The sequence below is a fragment of the Microcebus murinus genome, chromosome 2 (assembly GCF_040939455.1).
Source record: "Microcebus murinus isolate Inina chromosome 2, M.murinus_Inina_mat1.0, whole genome shotgun sequence".
NCBI lineage: Eukaryota > Metazoa > Chordata > Mammalia > Primates > Cheirogaleidae > Microcebus > Microcebus murinus.
In genome coordinates, this window is record NC_134105.1 from 104,347,762 (window position 1) to 104,369,071 (window position 21,310).

The following is a 21,310-nucleotide window of genomic DNA, read 5'->3' on the forward strand; positions in this document are numbered from 1 at the left end:
TAGGAAGAAAGGAACCCCAAACCCCTGATTCCTGCGCCCAAATTGAGGGCATAAAGGAAGTCAGGTTCCAGAACTTCACTGCCCCCCAGGGAACCCAGGCATTCCTTCTCCACCCCACCCCTGGCATACAGAGATGCAGCTTTGAATGGGCTGCCCACATGTTGAGGGGGGTAGGGGTGACTCACTATTACTACTGGGAGGGAAGGGGAGCCAGCGGTGGAAGGAGGGTGAGTCACACTGATGGGCACCAGATTCAGCCCTCCCCCCACTGTCCTGGCTCTCCAGCTCTGCCCGCCTGGCCCCCTCCCTTGCTTTGCACCCACTTCCCTCTTTATTCCCCCGCTTTGCCCACCCACTCTCTTTGGCTCTGCCCTCTACCCCAGAAGGCCTGAGGCTGTCGGGACAAGCTTGGAGCTGAGAGCGCTGAGCAGGCAGGAACTAAGACAAGGGAAGCTTCAGCAAACCTCGGGCAGACTGGGGTGCGCTGGGGAGGGTGGGGCCGGACGCTGCCACAGCCGGGCGATCCCTGCCCCTCCTCACCGCTCCCGCCCTCGCCCCTATGGATAAGCGACTGCCCCTTTAAGAGCAGTGGCCCCTCCTCCCTTTAGAGGAGGACCTATTAGAGCCTTTGCCCCCGCGCCGGTGGCTCAGTGTTAGCTGTAGCGCCGCATCTACACCAGCCAACCCAGATCCCAAGATCTGACAGCGCCCGGCCCAGATCCCCACGCCTGCCAGGAGCAAGCCGAGAGCCAGCCGGGCCGGCGCACTCCGACCCCGACCAGTCTCTGTCCTTCGGCCCGAGCTCCGCGCCCTTTCCGGGACCCCTGCCCCGCGGGCAGCGCTGCCACCCTGCCGGCCATGGAGACCCCGTCCCAGCGGCGCGCCACCCGCAGCGGGGCGCAGGCCAGCTCCACCCCGCTGTCGCCCACCCGCATCACCCGACTGCAGGAGAAGGAGGATCTGCAGGAGCTCAATGACCGCTTGGCGGTCTACATCGACCGTGTGCGCTCGCTGGAGACCGAGAATGCAGGGCTGCGTCTTCGCATCACCGAGTCTGAAGAGGTGGTCAGCCGCGAGGTGTCCGGCATCAAGGCCGCCTACGAGGCTGAGCTCGGGGATGCCCGCAAGACCCTCGACTCGGTGGCCAAGGAGCGCGCCCGCCTCCAGCTGGAGCTGAGCAAAGTGCGTGAGGAGTTTAAGGAGCTCAAAGCGCGGTGAGTGCGCCCAGGTGGCAGCGTGCCGGCCGGGAGCGGAGAGGGCGGCTGACCCGGCGCCCCTGGCCGGCTTTAGGAAGGGAGCGGGAAGGCCCGGACGGCTGATAACTTTTGCCATATAGTCTCCTCCCTTCCCGGAACTGCCCCCGGCGACGGGTAACTGGCAGTGCCAAGGGAAATTGTCAAGACAGGACAGAGAGGGGAGGGGTCTCTGGAGTGGGTGGGAGGATATAAGGAATGGTGGGGGCATCGGGGCCAAGTAGGGGCTGGCAGCAGGCCCGCATTCGGTTAGGATGGCATTTGCCAGCCATTTAGAGCCTGCTGGAGGGTGTTGAGCAAAGCAGAACTGGCCCTGCCAGGTCTAAGAACTCTGGGCACCCAGGACAGACGGGAATGGGTGAAAGGGTCCTGTTAGGACTTTCTTGGCAGGCTTGGCATTGTGCCAGCTTTGCCTAGGCTGGCTCTAAACACATGATGTTCACAGAGACAGAGCTACCAAGCTGGCATCTGTCCAGCGGTGCTGGAGGGCGGTCATGAAGGCACAGAGCGACCCCTTTTTACCCCTCCAGGGGCATGCGTGGTGGCCCCTTGGCATGACCTTTCCCGGGTTTCTTAGAGTTGGGAAGCGCTGCCTCACTCCCTCTGTGTCTGGGACCTTTCCTGGGCTCTCTGACAGGCCCACCAAAACAGCTCCAGGAGATTGGCTCCCCCGCAGCTCCCACAGCCCTTGGCCCAGGAATGCAAGGGAGGGAGGGAGACAGAGGGCAGAGACTCCTGGCACAGGAAGTTGTGTTATGTCCAGGTCTGGCAGCACCCCTCTCTTGGCCTTCTGCCTGGTGTCGTCGAGGGTTGGGGGCTCTGCCTTTCCCTCTCTTGCCCTCCTCAGGGTGAGCCGTTTTCATTTTCCCAGCCAAACCAGAGCAGTCTTTGCTCTGGCCCATCCTCTCGGCTGCTGACGTTTTGATCTTTGCCTTATTAAAATGCTGGAATACAGTGACATTTTTGAAATCCAGCCGTTGGAAGCTTCAGGCCACTCCCACTTCACCCATCCCTGCCCCACCCTACCCCACCCTACTCAGCTCCACCTTCTTTTCTAAAAAAACCCTTTGGGAGCCTGGAAGTTTAGGCCCTCTTCTTCCAGTCCTCTAAGAATTTGGTCTCCTTCTCCCTGCTCCCCTTTCCTCTATGAAAACCCAAGCCAAAGAGCACTAAAGGTGCCTGAAGGGCTGGTGCTTTCACTTCCCCTCCTTCTCTCCTTTTAATCATCTACTCCAAACTCATGTTCTTCCCCGAACCCCTCTGCGTATTCTGGGGGTCACTAGCCTCCAGCCCCAGGTGTGGCACGTGTGGCAGATCCATGACCCTTCTGAAGAGTCCATGGAAGTTGTGTGGGAGAGAGGATCTACCTTCATTTCTGTTGAAATGGATCCTGCCTGTCTTTTTTCTACTAGTGATACAAATAACTTAGCAATACAGATAAGAAGCAAGCTAGGGGCTGGGCGAGGTGGCTCATGCCTGTAATCTTAGCTCTCTAGCTCTCTGGGGGGCCGAGGCGGGCGGATCCTTTAAGCTCAGGAGTTCGAAACCAACCTGAGCAGGAGTGAGACCCCGTCTCTACTATAAATAGAAATTAATTGGCCAACTAATATATATATAGAAAATATTAGCCGGGCATGGTGGCACATGCCTGTAGTCCCAGCTACTCTGGAGGCTGAGGCAGAAGGATCGCTTGAGCCTAGGAGTTTGAGGTTGCTGTGAGCCAGGCTGATGCCATGGCACTAACTCTAGCCTGGGCAACAAAGTGAGACTGTCTCAAAAAAAAAAAGAAGAAGAAGCAAGCTAGGGGAGCCCCAGAGTTAGTTGTGTCCTAAACTAGTCCACTCAACTACCAAAGCCCCCCCTTGCAAAGTGCTGTGAAGGACATTCTCAGCAGATCTGGTGAAAAAACTAATCAGGGAACAGGATGAGTGGATTCTATAGTCTCTTGCTCACGCCATTCTGTCTCCTCTGCCTCTTGGTGCAGCTGTCCAGGCCTGGGACACCAGGCGTGTGTGCGCACATGGGGCAGGGGCGGGGGAGGTGTGTGTACTTGTTATATTTAGCCACCTGCCTCTGTTCTCCCCCACTGATCCTGGCTAGGGAGGCTGGGCTTCCGGAAAAGTGGAGTGGGTTTGCACACCTGGATCCCAGGCTGAAGGGAGGTGGGGTGGAGACAAAGGGGACTCAGACTGTATCTCCCCTCTGTGTCCCCAGTAGGAGGAGTCAGGACTGGTTGCTCCCTTTTGTGTCTGCTGTGTTCAGGGTGAGGTGAAGTGGGGAGGATGAAAAGTTTGGGTGAGGAAGACAGGCATTGTCTGCTGTGCTCAGGGTGAGGTGAAGGTAGAACAAAAAGTTTGGGAGAGGAAGAAAGGCATTATCCCAACCCCTCCCACCAAAGCCTGGGGAGAAGGTGTTCTCTGGTTTAATGTTTAATTAGAGTTCAGAGTTCAGGGCCAGGCTTGGAGTTGAGGTGCAGAGCAGTCTGTAAGACCCTGTGACAATCCTTGGCCCAACCTGGGTACTGCAACCACAACCAGACTTCCTCCTTTTGGGTTGTTATAGGTTCTAAGAAGAAATCCTTTCCCCCAACTCATACTTTTTTGCTCTTCTCTCTCTCCCCTGAAGCCCAAGGGGTTTAGACACCTAAGTTCAGGGAGAATAGGAAGGTTGAAAGCACTGGAGAAGGCCCATCTGGGGTCTGGGTTTGGAGCCCGGCCCCACCCCAGGCAGGACAGCTGGGTGGATGATTCAGATGCTGCCCCCCTCCTTTCCACCCTAATGGCTTTACTTGAGACAGCAGGAGACAGGGTGGAGACAACAGATGTCATAAAGGGAGGGATGGGGGCCTGAATGTCTGCATCTTCTGCCCTCCTCCCCACTACATCCTGGGGTCCCATTCCTGCCTCCTTCCTTAGAACCTCTCGTGGAGGCCGGGCACAGTGGCTCACACCTGTAATCCTAGCACTCTGGGAGGCCCAGACAGGAGGATCGCTTCAGCTCAGGAGTTCAAAATCAGCCTGAGCAACAGCGAGATCCTGTCTCTACTGAAAATAGGAAAAATTAGCGGGGTGTGGTGGTGCATGCCTGTAATTCCAGCTACTCAGGAGGCTCAGGCAAGCGCATCGCTTGAGCCCAGGTGTTTGAGGTTGCAGTGAGCTATGATGATGCCAGGGTGACAGAACAAGACTCTATCTCCAAAACAAACAAACAAACAAACAAACAAACAGACAAACAAAAAAAAACTTCTGGTGGTATTTGGAACTAGGGCTCTGGACAGATGATAAGCACAGATAATTAGAATCCAGGGTTGAGTCCAGAGTTACGGGCTTGGGCTGCAGGATGGTGCCAGAGTCTATGCCTTTTTTTTTTTTTTTTTTTTTTTTTGAGACAGAGTCTCGGTTTGTTGTCCAGGCTAGAGTGAGTGCCGTGGCGTCAGCCTAGCTCACAGCAACCTCAAACTCCTGGGCTCGAGCGATCCTTCTGCCTCAGCCTCCCGAGTAGCTGGGACTACAGGCATGCGCCACCATGCCCGGCTAATTTTTTTTTTTATATATATATCAGTTGGCCAATTAATTTCTTTCTATTTATAGTAGAGACGGGGTCTTGCTCTTGCTCAGGCTGGTTTTGAACTCCTGACCTTGAGCAATCCGCCCGCCTCGGCCTCCCAAGAGCTAGGATTACAGGCGTGAGCCACCGCGCCCGGCCTCAGAGTCTATGCCTTCCCATGCGAAACTGATGGAGGAAGGCTGAGTCAGAAGTGGGGAGATCCCAGGCCCACAAAGCAGAAGCGCTTCTTCCACTCCAAGGAGGCCCCGGTGCTCGACAACTTCCTGGATTACCCACCTCACGCGGCCCAATGCGAACAGGCGGGGAGATGCAGGCTCTGATGAGTATGAGAACGGCAAAGGGGATGATGGGTTGGTCAGGACTTGAGCACAGGCATCGTGTCATGTCACAGCAAGGGGGTGTTAGGTCAGGACTTGAGCATAGGCCTTCTGACTTCCAGGTAGGTACTCTTACCATTAAACCTCACTTCTTGGCCGGGCGCATCTCACGCCTGTAATCCTAGCACTCTGGGAGGCCGAGGTGGGCAGATAGCTCGAGGTCAGGAGTTCGAAACCAGCCTGAGCAAGAGCGAGACCCCGTCTCTACTATAAATAGAAAGAAATTAATTGGCCAACTAATATATATAGAAAAAATTAGCCGGGCATGGTGGCACATGCCTGTAGTCCCAGCTACTCGGGAGGCTGAGGCAGTAGGATTGCTTGAGCCCAAGAGTTTGAGGTTGCTGTGAGCTAGGCTGACGCCATGGCACTCACTCTAGCCTGGGCAACAAAATGAGACTCTGTCTCAAAAATAAATAAATAAATTAATTAATTAAACCTCACTTCTTTGGCGTAGGGGACAGGTTGGAGGATCTAGAGGGTGAGGTGAGGTGTAGTGGCTAAGGCACATTCCTAGCCCCTGGAGATTCTGCGTTGGGGTCAGTGATGCCTTAATGCTCTGCTGTCCTGCTAGGGCCTGTAAACATATGGTCAATAGCCTTTGCTCCAGCCTGTACCTGGAAAGACCCAGGCCCCTGCCAGGCCATAGAACATGAGAGCTTTGGGATCAGAGCTCTGGGAGGATGGTGATTCACGTCTTGAGACTTCTCATGGGAATTGTCTACCTGGATCTGAAGGAGGCTATGCCCTTTGGCAGAGCCATTTGGTTAATGGGGGTGGGGGCCTTTGAGGATGCCTCAGCCCTAGGCTTTACCTAAGAGTAGTACCTCCTGATGTTGTCTCTCCAACCCCCTCACCCAAGTCCACATTCTGAATCAAAGGGAAAGAAGAAGGTGCAGCTAAACCCAGTGGCTGAGGAGTATTTAGGGGCCCAAGAGAAACAGAGAGAATAATTCCTCACTAGGAGCCCCTATTGTCTTCCCACTATCGATGCCTCTGTTGGCACTTCCCCTGGCCTCCAGGAATCTGAGACTTACATGGGATGTGCCCATTGTTCCCACTCCCAGTCCCACCCCCAGTGATACGGTGGCTCAGTGTCAGGGCTGAAGCCAGGAACAGCTGGGGGACAACTGGTGGGGGACAACTGGTAGGAGACGCCTTCCCCTACCAACTGTGCCCTCTGTTCTCCTCCCCCTTGCCTCCCTCCTCTCCAGCCCCTCACCACTTCTAGCAGCTGTAGCAACCAAGACCAAGTCTTGTTCAGAGACCTGACACTAGGGCAGGGTTCATCCCGTTCTTACCTCCTTGGCCCCAGTGTACTGAGGGTGACACAGGCCAAGCTTGGAAATCTCTGGGGAGGTTGCAGGTCTCTTTTCTCTTAATAAGAGGCAAATTGGCCCATCAAAAAAGTGACAGGTAGTGTAAGGAAGTGGAAACAGCCCTGGCCTTAGGTGTTCTTAGTTCTAGATTGGCCCTGCCACTAAATTGCTGTGTGACCTTGAGCAAATCACCTCCCCAGTCTGGATTTCCCTAGCTGTAAAAGAAAGGGGTTAGAGCAGAAAATCTCCCGGGAGCCCTTATGTTCCGAAGTAGTACAATGACCCACAAAGTAAGAAAACAGTCCTCTAAAATGCCAAGCTGTTAATGGTAAAATCAAATATAATTGATGTGAATAGAATTAATAGCTGATGAATGCTATTCTAGAAATAGAAATATTTCCCATAAACTGTGAGATTAAAAATACTAACATACTTCTCTATTTCTCAAAGAAAGTTTGTTAGAAATGGTTAATTATTTTGACATTACCCTCCTGGCGTATGCTTTGTTTTCGTTGTTAGTAAAAAAGGACACTTGGTTTTCAGGGCCTCTCCCTTCAGGACAGTGGAAAGGGCTGTATCATGTAGTAGGAAAGGAAGAGTCGGCACAGGAATGACTCCCACGGACCTGTTTTGGGGGCTAGAAGGAAAGGCAGGACTGTTACCTGAGAGCTGGGCAGGATTAGACAGCATGTGCCTGGAGCCAGGGGGAGGTGCACAGTGACCTTGAACTGCCCACCTTCCACTGTTCCTACACCCATACTGGCTCCCCCAGCCTGAGGCTGGGCTGTGAGAAGGCCTTGCAATTGGTAAATTGCCTTTAGCAATCCCTTAAGGAAAGGGACAGAGTTTGGGAAGGGGAGGCCTCCCTGGCCCCCTCAACCCCCACCCAGTTGTAAGAGAGGAAGCCAGAATCCTGCCTGCCTGCTGAAGCCAGGAATAATTCTGGCTGGGATCCCAGGCCCAGCAGGGGAGCTGAGTCACGGTAGAGGGTAGAATGGAGAGTGGACAGGAGACCATAAGCTTGTCCAGTCAGGGAAGAAGTGCCTGAGGAGTGGCCTTTTCTTAAGAACTATATTCAAGTTTCAGCACGAGGGACCGTGATCTGAATTTAGTGGCAGACAAATAGAAGCAGGGGACAGGACACACGAGTCCATTTTGGGCCCGCTCAGGGGAGCTAGAGACTCATCATTTCAAGGGGTCTAGTTTCTGGGCGGTTGAGAGGGAGCTATTTGGGACTGCCAAGACGCCCCCTTCTTCCTGAATCTCTAACGCTGCCACCCTCTGCTGGCTGGGAGAGAGAGTTGCATTTTCCTAGGCTAGAGCTGGAATGCAGTGCGACCAGAACTCCTAGGTCCTCCCCACTTCCTTTCCTGACCTTGGGGTGTGGCTCCCCCTCTATCCGGGTGTTGTCAGGGTTAATTACTATGCGCCACTAGATGGAGGGTTAAGGGACAACTGACTTGGCTTCTTGTGGGGATCCCCTAAATGTCCCTTCCTTTGGCCAGTGACCTCCCTTCCTTCCCCCTCGGGACATTCTACCTTCTTATTAGGCCATCCCTCCCGTCTCCACGCCCCTACTTCTTTTGATCTGCCCCAGGCCCCACCCCTGCATTTTTTGACAACACAGGAATGACTTCTGGAGAGATAAGCCAGGAAGAAAGAAAGTGGAGTTTGGCAGGGGGCCTTGCAGGGGGTGGCTGGTGAGGAAGCCAGTCGCCTGTTGTCCTAGACTCCAGTGCTCTCGCCTCTGGCCCCAGGCTTCTCCTGCCTCTGCACAATGCCACGTTGATGCACCCAGCAGCTGTGACTCAGGCCTGGCCCCCTGCCAGTCCCAGCGCTTCTGCCAGAGTTGGGTCTGAACATGTCAACAGGCCTCCTATCCCCCCCTCAGCACCAGTGCCCCCACTCCAGCCCCTCCCTCTGCCTAGAATTAAGACCTGCCTTTGTCTTTGGGGAGGACAGCTGGGAGATTGGCCACTCTGGAAGGGGATCTGAGGGGCCTCAGACAACCAGGCATGTTTGGCGGGTGTCACGCCCAAGCGAGGCGTGTTTGAGCAGAGCCATGCCTGATGTGGGTGCACGTGCCTATGTGGGGAGGCCAGGGGTGGTCCCTACTGGAGCACTACTGTGGGCTTCCCAGGTGTAAGCCACTTAGAACTTCACAGGGTGGAGTTTGGAGAAGGATCAGTAGGCTTCTAAGTCCCTGGAACACCTGGCCCCCCCCATTTCTCTCTTCAAGGTCTTCTTTCCAGAGAGCCATGGTGCCTTGAATGCCAGGGAGGGGAAGCCAGTTGTCCCAGTCTACCCACATCCTGCCCTTACCTGAAAGTGGTTGCAGACCCACAGACTGGCCAATAAACCAAGCAGTGGTTACTTTGGGGAGTGGGAGGCTGTCAGACCTCACTGCTTGCTGCACACATAGTTGCGGGGGCGTGTGCAATGTGCCAGGGCAGGTGGGAGTGGCGGTTTCACTAGGCCTCTGTGTCACTCGCTGACTGGTCTACCTCCTAGCATGAGAGGCAGAGGTACACGCATCTCCCGGGCTGTCTTACTGGGTCTCTCTGTGTTACTATCTGCACTACTTGTGTGCATCATGCCATTTTCTGTGTTCTGTCCCAGTCTACTGTGAGTGTCCTCAAGTGACCTGGTGGGCAGGGTTTTAGTGCCCAAGCCTCCCCTTCTCCAGGCCTTGGTATATAAAAGTAGAGGAGTTGGTTCAGAGGAAGTCCCTCTAGAAACCTGAGCACATGGCACGTGAACCGCCTAGTCCCAGGGCACTTGGGGGCATGCAGGAAAAGCCCTGAGGCCCAACAGGTAAAACACTGGGCGAAAGTAGCAGGCCAGGGCAGAGGCGGGCTCAAGGGGGGAGTGTGAGGCGTATTTGGATAAATGGAGGGAGGGACAGAAGGAGGATATACTGCAGTGGGAGGAGTCACTGGAGCAAAAGGAGGGATGGTAGGAACATGCAGGCAGGCTTGGGGTGGCAGCAGGAGACACCCCATCATGGCAGGAAGTCAGCCTGGGCAGAGCTCTCAGTGCCCGGGAGGATTCAGGAGAGCAGTTGCCTTGAGGGCAGGGACTCCCTGCCACCAGCCCTTCCCAGCCACAGGGGGCACCCTTCTGTGAGGCAGGAGAAGCCCAGGCACTCAGAGACCTTTGCTCTCTTTCTTCCTCTTGCCTTCTCTTTGTGTCGCCGCCTAGCGATGGGGAACTCCCAGGGCTGGTGAGGCAGGGCTACAGGGGCCTGGGGTGGGTCTGAAGGAGTCCCTGCAGGGCGTGGCCTGCTCCCCCACGCCCCCTTGTCTGTCTTCCCCTCCCACTTCTTATTTTTAGTCTCAGTCTAGCTGTCTGTCCCTCTTGCCTCTCCCCCAGGCCAGGAGAGGAAATGGAGGCCTCTCCCTCTGGGCTTTGCATGTTGCTCCCAGCAACCAGGCCCAAACAGGCCTGCGGTGGCCCTGGCTTCCATATCTGGCATCAGAGCTGGAGCCTGGCTGAGGAGGGTGACTCAGCGGGCGGGTCAGCACCTGGCCTGGTGCCCACCCAGCCCCTTGGATGTGCTGGTGCCTTTATTCCCCAAAGCAGCCCAAGAGCCCCAGCCTGCAGTGGCCTGTGAGCCAGGCTTCCCCAACCTGCCAGCCACAGCCTAACAGACCCCTGGACTTGGTTCACACCCACCACCGCCAGCCCTCATTTCTACCTTAATCTTTTCCTCTCTGCTCCCCTCCCCTCCCCCACACTCCCTAGTTCTCTCTCTCTCTACCTCTCTCCCTCTCCCTCTCTCTCTCTCCCTCTCTCCCTCTCATCAGATTTGCCAGTTGTGGGAAGTTAGAAACAGGATGCCCAGCCCTGCTTGCCTCTGCGCTGGGATGCAGCCATTTTTGTGCTTGGGGACCCTGGAAGAAGCAAGGAAGGAGCTGGCTCTCAGCTGGCACGACACTGGGCCCGGGCAGGACGTGGGCAGAGCCAGGGTCTCCCCTGCGAGCACTAGAGGATTTCCCGACCACTGCCCGGGTATTGTCTGTCTGAGCATGAGTCACCTGAGGGGCCCCAGGTTCCCACCCTTCCCAGCCCCTCCAGCCTGCCACACCCTGTCATCCCTGCCAACCCAGCACGGGGCATGTGCCCAGCTTTCCTGCTGCCAATCCCCAGTGGACTGGAGTGCAGGCAGCACCACCACCTGGGGCTGAATGCTTGGCCAGGTTCTGCTGTGGTTCCTGCTAGGTCTGAGGACCCCTCCTAGGAAGGAAATGGCATTTGGTGGCGGGCAGGCAGGATCAGGAAGGAGGGAGGAGAGGCCCTGGGCTCTGCTCTACCCCCAGCCATATCTTGGGGTGTGCATGTGGCTCCCTGGCCGCACAGCTCCCACAGTGTGAGTCATGAGCCCATGGGTGATAGTGGCTTCTTCCCCACAGATGGGAGCTCCCCAGGCCTGACTAAGAAAACCGCAAAGGCTCTTCCTCGCTCCCTTCTCTTTGCTCGCGGTTTCTCTCATCTGCAGGGTGTGTCTGAGTCCTTGAATTGCTTCTCTTTCCAGAGCTAGTCAGAACCTCCAGAAGGGAAAGGGAACTAGCCCCCTTAATTTTGTGGGAGGCCACATATCATGTATGTGCTGAAGCAATAGAGCACTGCTTTCCAGCTCTGCTCCTACTTGCTGTGGGACCCTGGGCGTAGCTCTCTGTGCCTCAGTTTCCTCAATCACATAGTAATAACACCTATCCCACAGGATAGCTCTGAAGATTCAATGAGTTAACACTATAATATTTAGAGCAATGCCTTGTATACAATACGCTCTATGTAAGTGTTTGCTATTATTAATATTATTAGCATCACCACTACTACCACCACCTTTGTAAACAGGAGAAAGTAAAGTGGTTAGACCGAAGAAAAAACTCCTGTGCTTGTCAGACTATAAGCTCCCAAGGACAGGGACCATGCACCTCTGTTTTCCTCAGTCACTGTCTGCCAGGCACTGGCAAGGAAAGGGCATCACCAAGGGGAGCTCCTGGAGTTCCTCCTCCGGCACCTGAGCAGATCTGGAGAGGCAGGACTAGGGAAGAGGTGCCCTTGAGACGTCTTCTGAAAGCGCCCCATCTTTCTTCCCCGCTCCTCCCAGCTCAGGCTGGCTGGGTTGGGGAACGTTTTGTGCAGCGGTGGCTGCCCTCTTCCTCCTCCTGGCTTCTCTGTTTTCTCTGGACCTTGTGGCTTAGGGAGGCAGTGAGGTAAAGGAGGAGGAGTCCTGGATCAGCAGCCAGAATAGACTGGGACACTGTCCCTGCTGCTGGCCTGCAGTGCTTGACACCCGGCTATTCACCTTCCTCCTCTGCTTCTCATCTGTAAAAGGAGAGGGTTAAACCGGCTCTAAGCTCCTTCCAGTTCTCTAAGTTCAGAGAGCCTCCGAGTCAGGCCAGCTGCAGCCGTTAGAGAGCCTTGGGGCAGAGAGGCCTCTTCTGGGAAGCCCCTGCCGGCCTGGGAGCCGGCCCAAGGAGTTCAGACTCTGCGTCTGCTGGTGGCTTCATTTTACCAGCAGTTTTTCTTCATTCTCCCTCCTCCCCCTGCAGCTGCTTCAGCTTCGGAAAAGTTCTGAAGTCATGGAAAGTTGGGGCTGTGCTCCCAGCCAGGGGCCAGGCCGGATGGCAGCCAAAACCTGAGCTGGGTTTTGACTTTATTTTTAGCTTTTCTGACTGAGACGGAGGAGGGGAGGCATCTTCCAGTTCTGGAAGGGCCTCCTTTTGCCGGAGACAGACATCCTTGCATTAAACAACTTGTTCTAAGGTGTGGCCAGAGGCCTGCACTGAGCAAGCATGCCAGCTAGGGAAGCTCCCTCCCACCCTCCCCTGCCCCTCTGGCTGTCACTCTATCTCTTTCCCAGTCCAGTAGGCCCAGTAGGAGGGCGGTGACTCCTTTTTTGGACTCCCCTGAGCTGGTGGCAGGAGAACACTGCCTGGGTCTCATCCTCTCACTCTGGAGCTTCCACGAGTCAGTCTGTCCCACTTCAGAGTGAATTGCTGGGCCTCTTAGAGCTTAGGGCTTTTGTGGCAGAAGAAAAATGTTGGCAGGGCCCCACTTTTCTCCTTTCCAGGATAGATTTTCCCTCTGCTGCCCACGTTTGGTTTTCCTTTTTTCCATCCACCATGGTGGGCGTGTGCTTAAGGACTGATGAGTTACAGATGGCCGGCCGTGGGGACGACCAGGCCCCTGGGCTCTTTCCCTCCACTCCCTGAGTCTACTGCTTTCTCACACCCTGCATTTGTGAAAGGATTGTAACATCTGGAAAGTTCTTGGGTTGCCTGGAGATTTTTAAGAAAATGGGACCCCTGTATTTCTCCAGTTCACTAGCAAAAATAATCAGGGGCCCAGAAAGGTGAGGGAGGTGGCAGGGGCAGCCCTGATCGGTTGGTTCTGGCTAAAGCTTTACCCAGTTTGAGGAGCAGGGAGGCTCAAAACTGGAGGCAGATGCTGAGGCTTGTGTTGATGGGCAGGGCTCAGCATTGTCTCAGGGCTCTGATGAAGCCAGAGGGAGGGAGGCTGGGATCTCTCTGCTCTGCCCAGATCGGGGGATGCAGACCGGGTCCTGAGAAAGGAAAGGGTCAATACCATGCATGATATCCTTATCCCATCTCTCCGTGAGCTGTAACCAGACTTTCCTTCCCCACGGTCCACATGTGTGAAACGGGACTAGGAGGGTGACTAACACCTTTGGGACTCAAACTGAGAAGGTTTAGGGACATGTGGATCCCCAGGCTGGGAGCTTAGTTGTCTGGCTCCCTGGAGGGAGGGAAGCCTGGCTGAAAGGAAGGTGGGTGGAGTCCAGGGAGGAGAAGGTTAAGGCCCTCTGTGGGAAGGGACAGGAGACAAAGGTGCCCCTGTCTGGTTGGGAAGGAATGGGAGGAGAGAGAGGGAGAAAGCATTCATATCATGGGATAGAGCTTTGCCCTTGGCCCCAGGCAAGTTCCTGAGCCCTGAGTCATGGGAAGGGTGGAGAAGCAAGAAGGGGGTTTTGGGGGACCTTGGGGGTTGGTGGGAGCCCAGCTCCAAAGGCAAGCAGATGCAAATGAACCTAAAGCAAGGATGCCCTCTCCTGGTAGCTGGGGGATCAGCAGAGCCAGCCCCCGTGGCTGACCTCTCTGGAACCTAGCCCTCTCTAGGGATGTGGACTCCTTCTCTTAAACCCACTCTTCTCTCTCTTCTTCAGCAATACCAAGAAGGAGGGTGACTTGATGGCTGCTCAGGCCCGGCTCAAGGACCTGGAGGCTCTGCTCAACTCCAAGGAGGCCGCTCTGAGTACTGCTCTCAGCGAGAAACGCACGCTGGAGGGCGAGCTACATGATCTGCGGGGGCAGGTGGCCAAGGTGAGGCCACCCTCCAGGGCCCGCCCACAGCCCCACCTCACACATGCACACTTGCTTTTCTACCCTGACCCGCCCTCGGGGGGGAGGTGCCCGGTCTGACCTGTCCTGGCCTGATCTGATCTCAGCCATTCACCTGTCCTAGTGTCATTTCTCCCATTCAGAACACACCTCATCCTTCTTGGTCGCCCATGGGATCTAGCACAGTGAATTTGAAGTAATCTACAGGCCATTTCCATTTAACTACGCAATGAACTGTGCCTGGCCCTAGATCCCTCCCAGTTAGGCCCTCCTACAGACAGCTGTGACTTCTTTGGAAAAAAGGAGGAATGGAGACCTTTCTTTCTTTCCTTCTCAGTCATCTATTGAGGCCATAATTGGGAGCTAATGATTAATTACATATGGGACATGTATTAATAATGCTTTGTATGTGTGTGGTGGCTTCTACTTTCAAAACACTTTGCTCCAGTTTCTCATGTTAAAAGCTAGGGAGTGGAATCGAAGAAGCTGTTTTTTTTTTTTTCCCCAATTTCACTGCCTCATCTGCTCAGAGCAGGGCCAGCAATGGAGTCAGTGGCCAAGCTTCCATCCTGGGCTCTCTGCTTCCCAGGCCCTGCCACCCTAGTGTACCAGGGAGAGACCAGGAGAAACCAGCAGGTTGGCTACCAAACCAAGGCTGGGCTGTTCTCCTCCCAGGTCTCCTGCCTCCAGCTCCACCCTTCCCACCAGCTTTTCCCAGCTGCACTGACCAGCCTGTTTTTTCATTTTTTCTTTTTATTTCATTTTAGAGATAGAGTTTTGCTCTGTTGCCCAGGCTGGAGTACAGTGGCACAATCATAACTCACTGCAGCCTCAAACTCTTGGGCTCAGGGTGATCCTCCTGCCTCAGCCTCTGGAGTAGCCAGGACTTACAGGCACATGCCATCATGTCTGGTTAATGTTTCTTATTTTTTGTAGACATGGGATCTCACTGTATTGCCCAGGTTGGACATGAACTCCTGGCCTTAAGTGATCCTTCCACCTCAGCCTCATAAAGTGCTGGAATTACAGGCATGAGCCACCACATCCAGCCAGCATGCACTTTCTAAAATGAAAATCTAAGCAAGGTGCTCCCCTGCTCAAACTCCTTCAGAGGTTCTTTTTGTGGCAGATAAGAGTGTGTCTTCATGAGCCAGCCCCTGCCTACTGGCCTGGCCTCCTCTCACATCACTTCTACCCACCCCATACTTTAGGGTTCAGCAGTACTGATCTTCCTGAAACCCCCAGAACACATGTGTGCCTTCATACCTCCATGCCTTTGCATGTGCTTGTCTCAGCCCCTGTATTCACAACAGTGCCCCTTTCCAGTCCCCACAGGCCTGTCCCTTGGGTCTCAGCCTCTTGGAGGCCTTCCCAGCCCCCCAGCCCCCACTATGTCAGGTACAATTTGGTTCCTTCTCTCATATCCCCCCAATATTTTGTACATACCTCCTTTATAGCAATCATTTATGTTGTGCCAGGGAGAGAAGTTTCTATGGCTGTGGAAGAAATATTACCTTTTATTTCTTAGCACAGTACCCACCCAGAGTAGTTTCTGTGAGTAAGTGGACATCCAAGGCCCTTCCTTCCCCTGGACCTATTTCCACACATGTAAACAGATGTGCTGGGAACAGCTCACCTCTCATCTTCCTTCCAGCTCTCATATTCTGTGTCCCTCACTCTGATCTTTACCTGCTTCCTCTCAGCTTGAGGCAGCCCTGGGTGAGGCTAAGAAGCAACTTCAGGATGAGATGCTGCGGCGGGTGGATGCCGAGAACAGGCTGCAGACCCTGAAGGAGGAACTGGACTTCCAGAAGAACATCTACAGTGAGGTAGGGACTGTGCTGTGCAGGCCGGAGGGCTGAGGCTGGGTGGTAGCAGATGCCAGTCTTGGGCTAGGGGATCATCTGTGTGTGGGGCTCACCTGCCTGAGTCCCTTGTTCTAGTGGACAGGGAGTAGGGGCCAGCACCTAGCTCCCAGGTTAGAGTGGGGCTGACAGCAGCTTGGGGGATAAGGGCTGGGCAGAGAACTCGGCTGTCTGAGCCTTGGCCTCTAAGAAATTAGTTCTGACTTGGGTTTCTGTGTCCTTGCTCCAACCCTCCCAGGAGTTGCGTGAGACCAAGCGCCGCCATGAGACTCGGCTGGTGGAGATTGATAACGGGAAGCAGCGTGAGTTTGAGAGCCGGCTGTCGGACGCCCTGCAGGAACTGCGGGCCCAGCATGAGGACCAGGTGGAACAGTACAAGAAGGAGCTGGAGAAAACCTATTCTGCCAAGGTGCTCGCTCTCCGCTGTTCTCTGCCTCTGCCCCCAGCAGCCCTACCCTTGCCCGCACTGGGATCTTCCGTGGGGGATCAGAGGTTGCAGCAGTGATGCCCTCCTCAGGACCCTCCCTCTGCCCCTCCCAGTCCCTGCAGTCCTAACCCTGTGTCCTCCCCTCCAGCTGGATAATGCCAGGCTGTCTGCTGAGAGGAACAGCAACCTGGTGGGGGCCGCCCACGAGGAGCTGCAGCAGTCCCGCATCCGCATCGACAGCCTCTCCGCCCAGCTCAGCCAGCTCCAAAAGCAGGTGGAGCCCCCTCACTCTTTCCCCCCGGGGCCAACGGTCTGGGCAGGTTGTAGGTCGGAAGCCCAGGGGGGCTTCCTGAGGAGGGGGAGGTAGAGGTGGGGACAGAATGTGCCCCAGGACCATGCACTGAGAGAAGGGACCCAGGATTTGGAGCCTGAAGGCCTGTCTGCTGTCCAGAACTCCCTCTTACTTTGCCTTTGCTTCTCAGAGCTTTGGTTTTCCCATTTGAAAATGGAGATTGTTCTTACCCTCCCTAACTCACAGATTTGCCATGATACTGTACAATGTTGAGTGTTAAAAGCATCAGTATTATTGTAGCTGGCTGTGCCATTTGTGATGCAGAAAATAGGGTCTAGCCTCAGAATGAAAGATTTCAGCTAGATATTTGGAAGGACTTCCCAGTCACTAGGCAAGACCGTGTTTAGAGCCTGTGATGGGCTCTGAGGCGGGCCTGGAGATCCTGGAGAGGGTGGCTGGGTGTCCCTTACACCTACCCGCATCCCTATCCCTCGTACTGGGGACCCTTGAGAACTCACCAGACCCCTCCCTCCCCCACCCCAGCTGGCAGCCAAGGAGGCGAAGCTTCGGGACTTGGAGGACTCCCTGTCCCGTGAGCGGGACACCAGCCGGCGGCTGCTGGCAGAGAAGGAGCGGGAGATGGCCGAGATGCGGGCAAGGATGCAGCAGCAGCTGGATGAGTATCAGGAGCTGCTAGACATCAAGCTGGCCCTGGACATGGAGATCCACGCCTACCGCAAGCTCCTGGAGGGCGAGGAGGAGAGGTGGGCTGGGGAGGAGTCAGGGAGGTGCTAGCGGTGGCCTCTGGCCCGTGGCTGGCCTTGACTGGGCACCGCCCTCGGTCTCTCCCTCTCCAGGCTGCGCCTGTCCCCCAGCCCCACCTCGCAGCGCAGCCGTGGCCGCGCCTCCTCCCACTCGTCCCAGACGCAGGGTGGGGGCAGCGTCACCAAAAAGCGCAAGCTGGAGTCCGTCGAGAGCAGCCGCAGCAGCTTCTCGCAGCATGCGCGCACCAGCGGGCGCGTGGCCGTGGAGGAGGTGGACGAGGAGGGCAAGTTCGTGCGGCTGCGCAACAAGTCCAATGAGGTAGGCTCCCAGGTCGGGGTCCAAGGGCAGGCAGCTGCATCAAGGAGAAAATCCGCAAGAGGAAGGGATGAAGTTTGGAGAGAGTATTCCTCCCCTCAGAGGGTGGCCCTGAGCGACTGTGGATCTCCTTCACACTCTAGTTCCAGTCCTGGCTCCTGGACTCACTGGCTGTGAGACCTAGGGCAAGTTATTTAACCTCTCGGAGCATCAGTTTCCACATCTGTAAAATGGGATGAATCGCAGTCCCTAACTCTGAGTTTTGGGGCGAGGAAAGATAAAGTGACAGTGTGTCTGGTACAGCATAAGTGTCCACAGATCAGATCTCTTATCCTTGAGGGGAAGGGCAGTGATGGCGAGGGGGAGGTAGGAGGGGAGGGCAGGGTGGAGGGAGAGGCCCTTGAGCAAGATAAACCCAACAGCCTGGGTGAGCCTCCCCTACCTTCCTCTTCCCCATCCTGCTGGCAGGACCAGTCCATGGGCAACTGGCAGATCAAGCGCCAGAACGGAGATGATCCCTTGCTGACCTACCGCTTCCCGCCAAAGTTCACCCTAAAGGCTGGGCAGGTGGTGACGGTGAGTGGCAGGGAGCTTGGGGCTCTGGGGTGGCCTTGGGTGGGAAAGGGAGTGCCAGAGTGAGCATTCTTCTCTAATCCCTCCTCTCCAGATCTGGGCTGCAGGAGCTGGGGCCACCCACAGCCCCCCTACTGACTTGGTGTGGAAGGCGCAGAACACCTGGGGCTGCGGGAACAGCCTGCGCACAGCTCTCATCAACTCCACTGGGGAAGTAAGTGTGCTCCGGGCTGGCTTCTTGCCGGACAAGGCTCCCCCTGGTGGCCAGAATCAGAGCCAGCTGCCCCCAACCCACGGAAACCAATTCAGGGCCACTTTCTAGAGCTCTCTGGTGCAGGCTCCAGACTCCCCACCTAGTGGGCAAACCAAAAGATGCCGCCCCCAGCAGCAAGAGGGGTGGAAGGAAGACAGCAAGGATTGTTAAAGGTAGAGCCATACTCCAACCCAGAGAGCTTGGTGGAGTTCCTCTGGGGCAGAAATGAGTCCCTTAGCTCCAACACCACAGAGGACAGAGTAAGCGGCAGGCTGGACAAAGGGCGGACCACAAGAAAGCTTTCAGGGGGTCACTATGGGTAGATATGCTGTACCCCCACCCCTCTCCTGGCCCTAAGCCACTGACCCTTGGGCTCTGTCCCTTGTCCTTGGCAGGAGGTGGCCATGCGCAAGCTGGTACGCTCAGTGACTGTGGTTGACGACGATGAGGATGAGGATGGAGATGACCTGCTCCATCACCACCATGTGAGTGGCAGCCGCCGCTGAGGCCGAGCCCGAGCCCGCACTGGGGCAACCCAGCCAGGCCTGGGGCAGCCTCTCCCCAGCCTTCCCATGCCAAAAATCTTTTCATTAAAGAATGTTTTGGAACGTCACTTGCTGCCCTGGCCTTTCTTCTCTCTCCTCCCTATACCTTGAACAGGGAACCCAGGTGTCTGGGTGCCCTACTCTGGTAAGGAAGGGAGTGGGAACTTTCTGATGCCATGGAATATTCCCATGGGAGCAGCGGACAAGGGTCTGGATTTGTCTCCTGGGAAGGGGACGGGAGGACAGACGTGGGGCACCCTAGCCCTGCCTCTCTCCCCCCATTTCTATTGCATGCAGTTCTTTTCTTGTCCTTTCTCCATTCCTGTTGCATGCGTGTCCTCTCCTTTCCCTCATTTTTCCTGAGAATGGTCTCTTTCATTCCTGCCCTCTCCAATTAAATTTGCATGCCTACTGCCCTATAAGCTTGCTCCCTCTCTCTCCTTTTCCTCTTAAGCTTCCAGTAGCTAAAACAGAGTCAAAGGCACAATTCCTGTTCTCTGTCCCCAAGTCTTCCTGACCCTTCTCCCCTTTCATGTCTTCCCTTCTTCTGCCTTCTAGCCCCTGGTCTCCTCGGCCCCTATTGCCCTCTAGCTCTTTGGGCACAGAACCCCACCTTCCTGCCTGGCAGCTAGAAGCCTGCAGGAGCCCAGAGCCTGGGCGTTGGGCCTGAGCCATCCTTCCCAGGCTCGCCGTCCCGCCTGAGCCTTGTCTCCCTCCTCAGGGCTCCCACTGCAGCGGCTCGGGGGACCCCGCTGAGTACAACCTGCGCTCTCGCACCGTGCTGTGTGGGACGTGCGGGCAGCCTGCTGACAAGGCGTCTGCCAGCGGCTCAGGAGCCCAGGTGGGCGGATCCATCTCCTCTGGCTCTTCTGCCTCCAGTGTCACAGTCACTCGCAGCTACCGCAGTGTGGGGGGCAGTGGGGGTGGCAGCTTCGGGGACAACCTGGTCACCCGCTCCTACCTCCTGGGCAACTCCAGCGCCCGAACCCAGGTGAGTTGTCCCTGTGTCTCCACACATGTAGTCAAGACCCTGGCCATTGAGGGTTAGGACAAAGTGGCCCTCTGTGGGGGGAGGGCCTTCTCTTCCGCAGCCCGGAGGAGTGGGAGCCTCCTCCTCTCAGCCCGAGTCCTAGCCAGCCCACTCCTGCGTCCTGCCCCTCTGGTCTGAGCCCCAGACTGGAGGGCAGGGGCGTGTCTGGGGTGTGAAGGGTAGGGTAGACACTACCTCCCTCCTGGCAGCCAGGGAGGGAGGGTCTGGGCCCCGGCACTACCGCTCACACTTCTCCCCTCTCTCTTCTCTCTTAGACCCCCCAGAACTGCCGCATCATGTAATCTGGGACCTGCCAGGCAGGGGTGGGGGCAGAGGCCTCCAGTTTCCTCCTCACCTCATGCCTATCCTCTACCCTGCACCTCAGGGAGGGGGCTTGAAGCCAAAGAAAAATATCCCTTTGGTTTTTTTCTTCTGTATTTTGTTTTTTTTTCTACGAGAAGTTATTTTCTACAGTGGTTTTATACTGAAGGAAAAACACAAGCAAAAAAAAAAAAGCATCTATCTCAATCCTAATTTCTCTTGCCTGCCTTTTCCCTGCTTCCAGGAAACTCCAAATCTGCCTTAAAACCAAAGAGGGCTTCCTCTGCGAGCCAAGGGAAAGGGGTGCTTTTACAGAGCCTAGTTTCTGCTTCTCTGCCCTGGCTGCTGCCCCTGCCCCAGGGCCCCCATGACATGGTGCCTGAGAGGCAGGCGTGGAGGGGTCTCTGCCAGCCTACTCTGGACAGCAGGCCGCCACCAGGCCAGCCTCTGTGAGGAGGAGGAGAGAGAGAGAGAATACTTGGTCCCACTACACCTGGCTGAGGCTCCTCTGCCTGCCCCGTCCCCAGTCCCCACCCCTGCCCCCTGCCCCCTGCCCCCTGCCCTGGGGTGAGTCCATTCTTCCAGGTGCCAGCTGCACTTGCTTTTTCTGTATTTTATTTAGACAAGAGATGGGAATGAGGTGGGAGGTAGAAGAAGGGGGAAGAAGGTGAGTTTGAGGTGCCTTCCCCAGCTTTAGAGCCTGGGTGGGCTCTGTGCAGTCACTGGAGGTTAAAGTCAAGCCAAGTCAAGCGGGGTGCAGGGAGGAGGGAGAGGGAAGCCACTGGAAAGGGTGAGAGCCTGCTGGGGCCCACCACAGAGGAGGAGGGCGAGAGGGGGTAGGGAGGCACGGCAGTGGTTATGGCAAACACTAAGGATCCCCTAGCCTCCCCGTTTCCCATCTGCACCCCTTCTCTCCTCCCCAAATCAATACACTAGTTGTTTCTATCCCTGGCTGCTGTGGTGTCTTTGTTGGTGGGCATCACTGGGTGTCCTGAGCGGCAGACGCACACACAAGCACCGCGTGGTCACTGCTCGCACTCA

The 21,310-nt window shown here is 55.9% G+C and overlaps 1 protein-coding gene across 1 annotated transcript; it reads left to right on the forward strand.

The window, feature by feature from the left end:
* Positions 1–609: 609 nt before the first annotated feature.
* Positions 610–21,214, forward strand: LMNA (lamin A/C). The gene is made up of 12 exons (XM_012767772.3): positions 610–1,214; positions 13,709–13,865; positions 15,587–15,712; positions 15,987–16,157; positions 16,324–16,449; positions 17,011–17,231; positions 17,325–17,550; positions 18,016–18,123; positions 18,215–18,334; positions 18,769–18,858; positions 19,640–19,909; positions 20,224–21,214. Exons 1-12 carry the CDS (start codon positions 859–861, stop codon positions 20,248–20,250), a joined length of 1,998 nt encoding a protein of 665 aa, XP_012623226.1. The 5' UTR covers positions 610–858; the 3' UTR covers positions 20,251–21,214.
* Positions 21,215–21,310: the final 96 nt, after the last annotated feature.

Excerpts from the sequence above, each read along its gene's own strand:
- LMNA (XM_012767772.3), top strand. The coding sequence starts at position 859 with ATGGAGACCCCGTCCCAGCGGCGCGCCACCCGCAGCGGGGCGCAGGCC. Across the intron at positions 15,713-15,986 it reads AGAAGAACATCTACAGTGAG|GAGTTGCGTGAGACCAAGCG; the intron begins GTAGGGACTGTG and ends CAACCCTCCCAG. Across the intron at positions 16,450-17,010 it reads TCAGCCAGCTCCAAAAGCAG|CTGGCAGCCAAGGAGGCGAA; the intron begins GTGGAGCCCCCT and ends CCCCCACCCCAG.